At 53.6% G+C, this 10,332-nt stretch overlaps 1 protein-coding gene and 1 long non-coding RNA gene across 2 annotated transcripts; one reads left to right on the forward strand and one right to left on the reverse strand.

Annotated features, from left to right (window-relative positions):
* Positions 1-2,516: 2,516 nt before the first annotated feature.
* On the reverse strand, positions 2,517-7,745 carry IFI30 (IFI30 lysosomal thiol reductase). The gene is made up of 7 exons (XM_033197026.1): positions 7,550-7,745; positions 5,724-5,906; positions 5,561-5,635; positions 5,261-5,353; positions 3,350-3,502; positions 2,875-2,928; positions 2,517-2,790 (listed from the first exon to the last, which is right to left on the reverse strand). The coding sequence occupies exons 1-7, from the start codon at positions 7,679-7,681 to the stop codon at positions 2,728-2,730; spliced, it is 753 nt and encodes a 250-aa protein (XP_033052917.1). The 5' UTR covers positions 7,682-7,745; the 3' UTR covers positions 2,517-2,727.
* A 190-nt stretch (positions 7,746-7,935) lies between these two features.
* Positions 7,936-9,379, forward strand: LOC117075024. Its single transcript, XR_004433813.1, has 2 exons — positions 7,936-8,092; positions 8,833-9,379. It is a non-coding gene; the product is annotated as an uncharacterized LOC117075024 (long non-coding RNA).
* The last annotated feature ends 953 nt before the right edge of the window (positions 9,380-10,332 follow it).

Genomic DNA, 10,332 nt, shown 5'->3' on the forward strand with positions numbered 1-10,332 from the left:
ATCCTGGATAACACAGTGAAACTCCATCTCTACTAAAAATACAAAAAATTAGCCGGATGTGGTAGCACCAGCCTGTAGTCCCAGCTACTCTGGTTGAGCCCAGAAGGCAGAGGCTGCAGTGAGCTGAGATCGCACCACTGCTTTCCAGCATGGGTGACAGAGCAAGACTCTGTCACCAAAAAGAAAAAAAAAAAAAAGGAAGGAAGGAGAGTGAGGGTGGGGAGACAGAGAAAGAAAGAAGAAATGCTCATTAAATGCCTGATGGCTCGCACCATTTAGAGACCTGACTTAGATAGGTTCCCAACTCCCTCCTAAGCCACCCCCTTCTAAAATGAGACACAAGGGCGGGCACACTGGCTCATGCTTGTAATCCCAGCACTTTGGGAGGCCAAGGTAGACAGATCACTTGAGGTTGGGAGTTCAAGACCAGCCTGGCCAACATGGTGAAACCCCGTCTCTACTAAAAATACAAAATTAGCCGGGCATGGTGGCGCATGCCTGTAATCCCAGCTACTTAGGAGGCTGAGGCAAGAGAATTGCTTGAACTCTGGAGGTGGAGGTTGTGGTGAGCCGAGACCACAGTCGCACCATTGCACTCCAGCCTGGGCAAGAACAGCAAAACTCTGTCTCAAAAAAATAAATAAAATAAAATAAGACACAAGTGTGTAACCAAGCTAACCTATTCTCAGGACCAAGATACTGATTCGACAATATTTGGCATAGTGTGCTGACATTTGTTCCTTTCTATTTGTTCTAATCTGTCTTTTTCTACCCCTTCTATGGATATCTACTTCAGAACTTCTACCCTGAATTTCTGTCCACCACCAATTCAGCCAGGGAATGAGGAAGTTCAGGATGTGCCACCTCAAAACATGCCATCTTTGCTACTTGATGATTTTTATTTATTTATTTATTTATTTAGAGACTAGGGTCTCACTCTGTTGCCCAGGCTGGAGAGCAGTGGCGTGATCTCGGCTCACTGCAACCCCTGCCACCTGGGTTCAAGCCATTCTCCCATCTCAGCCTCTGTAGTAGCTGGCATTACAGGTGTGCACCACCACGCCTGGCTAACTTTTGTATTTTTTAGTACAGATGGGGTTTCGCCATATTCGCCAGGCTGGTCTTGAACTTCTGACCTTAGGTGATCTGCCTTCCTGGGCCTCCCAAAGTGCTGGGATTACAGGTGAGCCACCGCGTCCAGCCTAATTTTTGTATTTTTAGTGGAGACGGAGTTTCACCATGTTGGCCAGGCTGGTCTTGAACTCCTGACTTCAAGTGATCCACCCACCTCAGCCTCCCAAAGTGCTGGGATTACAGGTGTGAGCCACTGTATTCTTTTTCACTTTCCCTGTTCTACTCTTTGGAATCAAGTTACTAAATGCAGTTCACTATCCAGGTGGTTGTAGGGCCGGGCGCATTGGCTCACGTCTATAATCGCAGCACTTCAGGATCCTCAAGAAGGATCCTTGAGCTGAGGAGTTTGAGACGAGCCTAGGCAACACAGCTAGACCCCATCTCAAAATAAAGAGAAACAAAGGTATTTGTAGGGAGTGCAATTAAGCCTCACCTCTTTGAAGGAAGAATATATACATCTATGATTTGACCAGTCCATCAGCAGGAAAAAATACAACACTGAACATGCTCTTTCCTTTCTTTTTCGTTTAAGAGGTAGAGTCTTGGCACAGTGCGGTGGCTCACGCCTGTAATCCCAGCACTTTGGGAGGCCGAGACGGATGGATCATGAGGTCAGGAGTTCGAGACTAACCTGACCAGCATGGAGAAACCCCGTCTTTACTAAAAATAGAAAATTAGCTGGGCATGGTGGCATGTATCTGTAATCCCAGCTAATCAGGAGGCTGAGGCAGGAGAATCACTTGAACCAGAGAGGCAGAGGTTGTGGGGAGCTGAAATCATGCATTTCCCTTCAACCTGGGCAACAAGAGCGAAACTCCATCTCAAAAAAAAAAAAAAGAGGCAGAGTCTTGCTCTCTGGCCCAGGCTGCAGTGCAGTGGGGTAATTATGGCTCACTGCAGCCTTGACCTCCTATGCTCAAGTGATCCTCCTGCCTCAGCCTCCCGAGTACCACAGTTGCTCACTGCCATGTCCCGCTAATTCCTTCTATTTTCATGTTTTGTAAAGACAGGGTCTTGCTATGATGACAACCAAGGCTGGTCTCAAAGTCCTGTCCTCAAGCAATCCTCCTACCTCGACCTCCCAAAGCACTGCAATTATAGACATGAGCCACCTCGCCTGGCTACAACCAGTCACTTTTTTTTTTTTGAGACGGAGTTTTGCTCTTGTCGCCCAGGCTGGCGTGCAGTGGTGCAATCTCGGCTCACTGCAACCTCTGCCTGCTGGGTTCAAGCAATTCTCCTGCTTCAGCCTCCCGAGTAGCTGGGATTACAGGCACCCGCCACCATGCCCAGCTAATTTTTCTATTTTTAGTAGAGAGGGGGTTTCGCCAGGCCTGGGGAAGGGGGAATGGCTGACTTATCAAATTAATTACACCATCCAGAAAGGTTTATTAAACTAGTTTTACTTTAGCACCATTCTTAGTGGAGCAAGATTCGTGATTATGGGGTGGAATTTTGTGTATCTGGTCTTCATGGGATGCATAGAAATTTTCCGGTTGGTGAGAAGCAGGTGCTGAGGGTCTGGATTAGAAAAAAAGGCAGAAAGCCGGGTTCCCGCTTGCCTTCCATCAGCTCTCCACAGCGCACCGGCCATCACTTGAAGCAGACACCCCTGAGGGAGCGGGCTGAGGGAGGGCAGATATTCGGCTTCTTGCCCTGGAGGGGAAGGCCACGAGTTGGAGTCCTGGAAGCAGACCCTACCCCCACCACCCGAATCCCACTGCTCCCCTCCCAGCTTACCTGGTACAACTGGCAGACGAGGGTCAGGAGCTGGCTCTGATCTTCCAATGGTTTCTGCACAAAGCAAGACAGAGGTCACACACTCCCAGCAGCTGCCCCAACCCATGCACCCTGGTTTCAGCCCAGAAACCAGGCTGCACACGTTTCCAAGTCTGGCCCCCGCCTCCCGCCTCGCAGATCAGTGGCACACCTGTTCCAGCGGGGGTGGCTAACGGTGTTTACTACTTCCAATTAATACATACATTTTTTTGCCTGATGGACTCCTGCTCACTTTTCAAAACTCCAGCCCCAATGCCCTTTTTCCCTATGCAAAGCCATCAAGTTTTGCTCTTGTCGCCCAGGCTGGAGTGCAGTGGCGCGATCTCGGCTCACTGCAACCTCTGTCTGGGCTCCTTTATCCCTGGTCCCTCTGTCTGGTCCATCCCTGACTCCATGGGACTATGAGTGTCAAGCTGAGGGCTAAAAAGATTCTTACCCCATTGACGGTGACCCAGGGCACATATTGGTGCGGTGGCTGAAGAGCATCTGTCCGCTGGGCATTGGCGTGCATAAGCTGCATGCCGCGGTCCCCCGTTGCACACTCCATGATAGTGTCTGGCGACAGCCCTGGGGCGTAGAGCTGCAGGCACTGGGTGGGTAGGGAGCAGGGGGTTGCCTCAGCTTCCTCCCCGTTATCTCAACGGTCCCCCCACCAGCCCTGAGTCAAGCCTGTTTCGTCACTGAGAAGAGGGTTGGCTTCACAGTGATGCGACAATGCCCACAAACAGCAGACGCTCAATACATGCTTGAGTGGAGGCCCCTGAGGCAGGGCTGAGGCTGCTCCTGCCTCCTAGCTCCCTTGGTTTCATCCCTAAGACCAGACCCCACTGTCTCTGACCCCCCTTGGTATCTCACTTTACTCAGGGCCTCCACACAGGCTGATCCCTCTGCCAGGAACACCCTTCCTTCTCCTTCCACTGTGTGTCCTCAGTGCCCTCTCCTCCTTGCCACGCTCTCAGCCCTGATCTAACCCTGCAGGACTAGGGTGTCGCTAGGTGAGGCCTCTTGGGTGACCTGGATTTTTTTTTTTTTTTTTTTTTGAGACGGAGTCTCGCTCTGTCGCCCAGGCTGGAGTGCAGTGGTGCGATCTCGGCTCACTGCAAGCTCCGCCTCCTGGGTTGACGGCATTCTTCTGCCTCAGCCTCCTGAGTAGCTGGGACCACAGGCGTCTGCCACCACACTCAGCAAATTTTTTGTATTTTTAGTAGAGACGGGGTTTCACCGTGTTAGCCAGGATGGTCTCGATCTCCTGACCTTGTGGTCCACCCACCTCGGCCTCCCAAAGTGCTGGGGTTACAGACGTGAGCCACCGCGTCTGGCCGGGTGACCCCGATGTTTGATGAATGAATAAATGATTGGAGCCAATGAGTCACTTCTCTGGAAGTCATTCTTCACAATCCCCTGAGGAAGTAGGTGGGGTCTGTCCTATCCTCTCCACATCCTATCATCTTTGTCTCTCTGCACATTCCTGCTCATCCTTCCATGACCAGCTCAGAAATGCCTCCTCCAGTAAGTCCTCCGTGATCACTAATGCTCCTAAGAGACCTGCATTCATTCCCCTGATTCAGAGATGGAAGTTTCAAGAGGGGAGGCTGGGGCCAGGCATGGTGGCTCACACCTGTAATCCTTTGGGAGGCTGGGACAGGAGGATCACTTGAGGTCAGGAGTTTGAGACCAGCCTGGCCAACATTGTGAACGCTGTCTCTACTAAAAATACAAAAGTCAGCCGGGCATGGTGGTGCGCGCCTGTAGTCCCAGCTACTGGGGAAGCTGAGGTGGGAGGATCACTTAAACTGAGGAGACAGTGGTTGCAGTCAGCCAAGATCGCACAACTGCACTCCAGCCTGGGTGACAAAGCAAGACCCTGTTTCAAAAAAGAAAAAAAAAAAAAAGGGCCAGGCACAGTAGCCAGTAGCTCATGCCTGTAATCCCAGCACTTTGGGAGGCCTAGGCAGGTGGATCACGAGGTCAAGAGTTCAAGACAAGCCTGACCAACATGGTGAAACCTTGTCTCTACTAAAAATACAAAAATTAGCCTGGCATGGTGGCACAGAACTGTAATCCCAGCTATTCAGGAGGCTGAGGCAGGAGAATCACTTGAACCCGGGAGGTGGAGGTTGCAGTGAGCCGGGATTGTGCCACTGCACTCCAGCCTGGATGACGGAGCGAGACTCCGTCTCAAGAAAAAATAAATAAATAAATAAATAAAATAAAGAAGGGTAGTTGTTTTCTTGGGCTGCACAGACAGCAGTGGTCAGGGCTAAGACTTGAATTTGAGTCTGCCTGGGTGTAGGGAAGGTTACCACCCTTGTCCCCCTCCTTGTGAGGAGTGAGGGGCATCACTCACCAGTGGCAGACTTTTCTCCATGTCGTCAAACTCTTCCATGCAGACAATGGTCAGGAAGGCTAGATTCATGTCAAGTACATCCAACAGGCAGGCCTGGGGTTTGGAGAGGGGGCAGGAGAGGGCATGAAGAGGGCCCAGGGTACCCTGATACCCTCTCGTCATAATCACCAGTACCCACCCAGGAGATAGGGAATAAAGATGTGATTAAATGGGAGCACACCAGGCAGAAGACAGAGTTGGCATCCTCATATTTACCTCCTGTTTTCCCCCACCCTGGTGTGGGGCCCTGGGGACGCTCACCTCCACCTTGTTGAGTTTGCACTCCTCTTCTCCATGCTGGCACTTGAACTCCCATCTGCCGCTGACATTTTGTTCCTGCAAGGCAGCAGGGTGAGAGCTGGCTGGCAGGCTGGGTCCCCTGCTCCCCTGCCCACGTGCCTCAGTTTCCCCAGCGCCCATGCACCTGTGCGTTTCCGTAGGGCACCAGCGTTACATTGAGGATCTCCATGACCATCAGCCACGTTGGGAAAAGCTCCCGGACCAGGAACAAGCGGCAGCCACCGCACAGTGCTTCATAGTAGAGGGTCACATTGACAAGCGGTGCATTGGACTTCTTGACGGGTCCCCGCAGGTATAGATTGCCCATCTGTGGATTAGGAAGGGATGTGAGGCAGGTGTAGCCCTGGGCAGTTCCCCACTTCTCTGAACCCCACTTGGTATTCTTGTAGAAAGGAGGCTGTCATAGGCAGTTCATCTTGCACGCCTTCCAGAGCTTGCCAGGTGGAATCTTGACTTTGAGACTTTTTTTTTTTTTTTTTGAGACGGAGTCTCGCTCTGTTGCCCAGGCTAGAGTGCAGTGGCACCATCTCGGCTCACTGCAAGCTCCGCCTCCCGAGTTCACGCCATTCTCCTGCCTCAGCCTCCCGAGTAGCTGGGACTACAGGCGCCCGCCACCACACCCGGTTAATTTTTTTGTATTTTTAGTAGAGATGGGGTTTCACCGTGTAAGCCTAGCCAGGATTGTCTCGATCTCCTGACCTTGTGATCCGCCTGCCTCGGCCTCCCAAAGTGCTGAGATTACAGGCGTGAGCCACCGCGCCCAGCTGAGACATTTTTTTTGAGATGGAGTCTCACTCTGTGTGCTGTGGTGCGATCTCAGCTCACTGTGACCTCCGACTTCCTGGTTCAAGCGATTCTCCTGCCTCAGCCTCCAGAGTAGCTGGGATTATAGGCGCGCACCACCACGCCCGGCTAATTTTTGTATATTTAGTAGAGACAGAGTTTTTCCATGTTGGCCAGAGTTGTCTCGAACTCCTGACCTCGTGATCTGCCTGCCTCAGCCTTCCAAAGTGCTGGGATTACAGGCATGAGCCACTGCGCCCAGCCTGACCCTTTTTTTTTTTTTTTGAGAGGGCGTCTTGCTCTGTTGCCCAGGCTGGAATGCAGTGGTGTGATCTCGGCTCACTGCAACTTCCACATCTCGAGTTCAAGTGATTCTCCTGCCTCAGCCTCCCAAGTATCTGGAACTACAGGCGCCCACCACCACACTCAGCTAATTTTTGTATTTTTAGTAGAGACACGGTTTCACCATGTTGGCCAGGCTAGCCAGGCTCGAACTCCTGACCTCAGGTGATCCACACACTTCGGCCTCCCAAAGTGCTGGGATTACAGGCGTGAGCCACCGCCTCCGGCCTTGGCCCATGCCTATTTCTTGCCACTTCACCAGGAGGACCTTGACTCTGAGCTGAGCAAGGGACCCACGTGAACCCTTTCCAAGTCTGACCAAATAGAGGCGGCACCTAATAGGTGCTGACTTCCGGCTTCAGCTGAGGGGTGGCGGGCGGCCCGTGTCGCTGGAGCCCTGAGCAAGTCGCTCAGCTTCTAGGGCATCTGCCTAATAGGTCCCAGAGACATGCAAGCCCTGCCCTGGCTGGAATGAATGCACCAAGGGTAGCAGCAAGAACGCATGCCGGTGGCCCTCGGCCAGCTGCTGAACTTGTGCCCTGGACCATAAAAGGAGACCCCAGCTCCTGTCCCAAAAGTACACAGTAGGCGCTCAATGAACCTTTGGGCGGGAGGAGGCGGGTGGAAGCAACTGCCCCGTCTCAGATGCGGGATGCGAAAGCGAAACGACACGGAGGGAGTCTGGCCGCAGTGCCGGGAAATGAACGGGGTTTTTCCAGTCGGGGCCCTGGTCTTCCCCTGTGAAGTCTCGGGAGAAAGAAGGAGCCACCTGCCTCGACAGGGCGCCTGTCCCCTCCAGCCTGCCCGCCCTGTCGCCGTCCCTACCTTGTAGTTAACTGGCGGCCCATTCCCAAAGATGTCTAACGCTTGCAGAGGGGACGCCTGCACCGCTGCCGTAGGGTCGTCCAGCAGCAGCAGCAGTGGTAGCAGGAACAGCAGAAGTGGCGACAGGGACATCGTTGCGGGGGCAAAAGTGTGGCGGCTGGAGCGGCTGCCTGGGAAATGAGCGCCTTTAACTGGGGGTGGTCCCGCCCCTAACCCGGCCCGCCTCCCGGTGCCCACGCCCCTCGGCCCTGGGCCAGCGTCTCTCCCTCCTCCACTCCTCCCTCTGGGTGTCCCACCCCCACCCCTGCCAGGTGCTGGGTCCCCAGTCACGAGGTCACTGGGCCCCTTGGCAATCAGCCCTGCCCAGGCATGTGAGCCCTGGCGCAAGAGTACCTTTAGGGGAGGTGAGGTGGGGCCTTTGAGACAGACACAGAGAGGCTGAGAGGAATGGTGGTGTGTCCATGTACTCCTAGACTTTCTGGGGGCGGCTAGGGGACTTGAGGCCTGGGACCCACTCTCAGAGTGGGCCTGTGATCTAACGGGGTGACGTCGGATGGAGGCTGGGGATGGGATGGAGGCTGGGGTGTGGGGGAGTAACTGAAATGTTCAGCCCCCTGAGAGTGGGCAAGGCCTGTGTGGCCAGGTCCCCTCCCTCCAGCTTGGCCCGTGACCTCCCTCACGCCCAACCCCCATGTCCTGCCCCTTGACCCTTCCCCCTCAAGCTCCTGACCCTGATGCTCCAGACTCCGCTCCGTGGTCCCGTGGGACTGACTCAGGCTTGACCACAGCCATGCCAGAAAGCAGAAGCTGGCACAGGGAGTGGTGTGTCATTTTTCTAGGGTACCCTCCCAGCCCCACTTCCGACTTGGGGTGAAGAGAACTGGCCTTCCTTCTTTTCACCATCTAAGGCTTGTGGGGGGGTGGGGGTCAACCTGGCCTTCAAGGGGCACCCAGTGGGGAGAGCGGGGGCCTGTGCTGTCTGGGATAGGGGTGGGGCGGCTTGGAGTCCGCCTGGCTTTGGATTTGAGTGACGGAGCCTTAGCTTTCCCTTCTGTGTAATGGGGAGAAGGATAAGGTTTGGGAGACAAGAGTCACCATGGAGGGCTCAGAGGCAGGTGGGGGAGAGTTGTCCCAGGTTGGGGCTTCCGGGTGGCATGGTCAGGCCTTGGTGCCTACACAGGACAGTGGCCCCAGCAGTGAAGGCAGAGAGAATAGCCTGGAAAAAAAGGCGCAGATGGAGGTTGGAGTGTTGGGGAAATAATTGAGACATTCCGACCCTGCAGGCCCTCACATTCAGGGCAAGACACACCGGATCCTAAGGAAGAAAATGTCCCAAAGACGGCTGGAAGATACAGCTGAGTCCCCAGCTGTGCCCCCTTCTAGCTGTGTGGAAGACCCCGACCACATACACAGCAGCTGGTTTGGGAGCCGGAGTTTCCCTGAAGTCCCAGGGGCTGGATGGTCCCCGAACCCATCCCTCAGACAACCAAACCGTTGGCAAAGCCCTTTTCCTTCTCAAAGCCTCCCCAAGACTCACCGCCTCAAGTTTGGTGCTTACCCTATGCCAGGTGGGATTGAAGAAATAACCATAAATATAATTGCTACAATTTTTCCAGTAGTTACCAGCCCAGCCCTATTGGAAGAAATCGTAAATGTAACTCCACAATGTATTGTTCTCTGGCTTGCTGCCAGGCATAGAGTGGGCCCGCAACCCATTTTATCATTGAACCCTCAGAAGCATCCAGTTGGGGCTGGGGGTAGGGGCTGCTGACTCCAGTTGGTAACAAATAAATGGCTGATCAGAGAGGGAAGGCTATTTTGCCAAGGCCACACAGCCAGTGGTTGAGTGTTTTTAGAGGCCACATGGGCTATTCTCTTCCACCCCCAGCTCAACATAGCTGGGGCCATGAAGACGGCAACCTTTCTCCTGTGAGAACCTAAGTAGTGAGATGCACTATCTGGGCTGGAGTTATTTACGGGGTGTCTCCAGACAGGACACATGGCAGGGACAGTGCCTGGCAAGGTTGGGGGGCTCTGAGACTAAGGGAGGTAGCTCCTGTCCCAAGGTCCCAGCAGTAGACTGGGTCAGAGGGGAGGTTTGTTTATGCACTTGCCCCAGGTTCAGCCTTGTTGGGCCTTGAGAGGTGGCTGTACAGAACAGACAAGAACAGCAAGGCCCCAGGGTTGGGGAGGGCTGAAAGGACAAGGACATGGCAGTGGTGGTGTGGATTCTGGGTCTGATGGGAGGGTGGTAAACAGGAGTCCAGGTCAAAGATGCCATGAGGCCACACATGGTGGCCCATGTGACTTGGGGAGGCTGAGGCAGGAGGATCGCTGGAGGCCAGGAGTTGAAACCTACCTGGAAAAGGGCAAGATCTTTTTTTTTTTTTTTTGAGACAGAGTCTCACTCTGTCACCCAGGCTGGAGTATAGTGGCACAACCTTGGTGCAGGGCTTGGTGCAGCGTCGACCTCCCAGGTTCAACCGATTCTCCTGTCTCAGCCTCCCAAGTAGCTGGGATTACAGGCACGTGCCATCAAGCCTGGCTAATTTTTTTTTTTTTTTTTTGGATTTTTAGTAGAGACCAGGTTTTGCCATGTTGGCCAGGTTGGTCTCAAACTCCTGACCTCAAGTGATCTGCCTACCTCGGCTTTCCCAAGTGCTGGAATTACAGGTGTCAGCCGCTGTACTCGGCAAGATCTTGTTTTTAAAAAGATTTAAAAACAATTAGCTGGACATGGTGACACGCACCTGTAATCCAGTGACTCAGAAGGCTGAGATGGG

This window comes from Trachypithecus francoisi, unplaced genomic scaffold (genome assembly GCF_009764315.1).
Source record: "Trachypithecus francoisi isolate TF-2019V2 unplaced genomic scaffold, Tfra_2.0 Lachesis_group5, whole genome shotgun sequence".
Classification (NCBI taxonomy): domain Eukaryota; kingdom Metazoa; phylum Chordata; class Mammalia; order Primates; family Cercopithecidae; genus Trachypithecus; species Trachypithecus francoisi.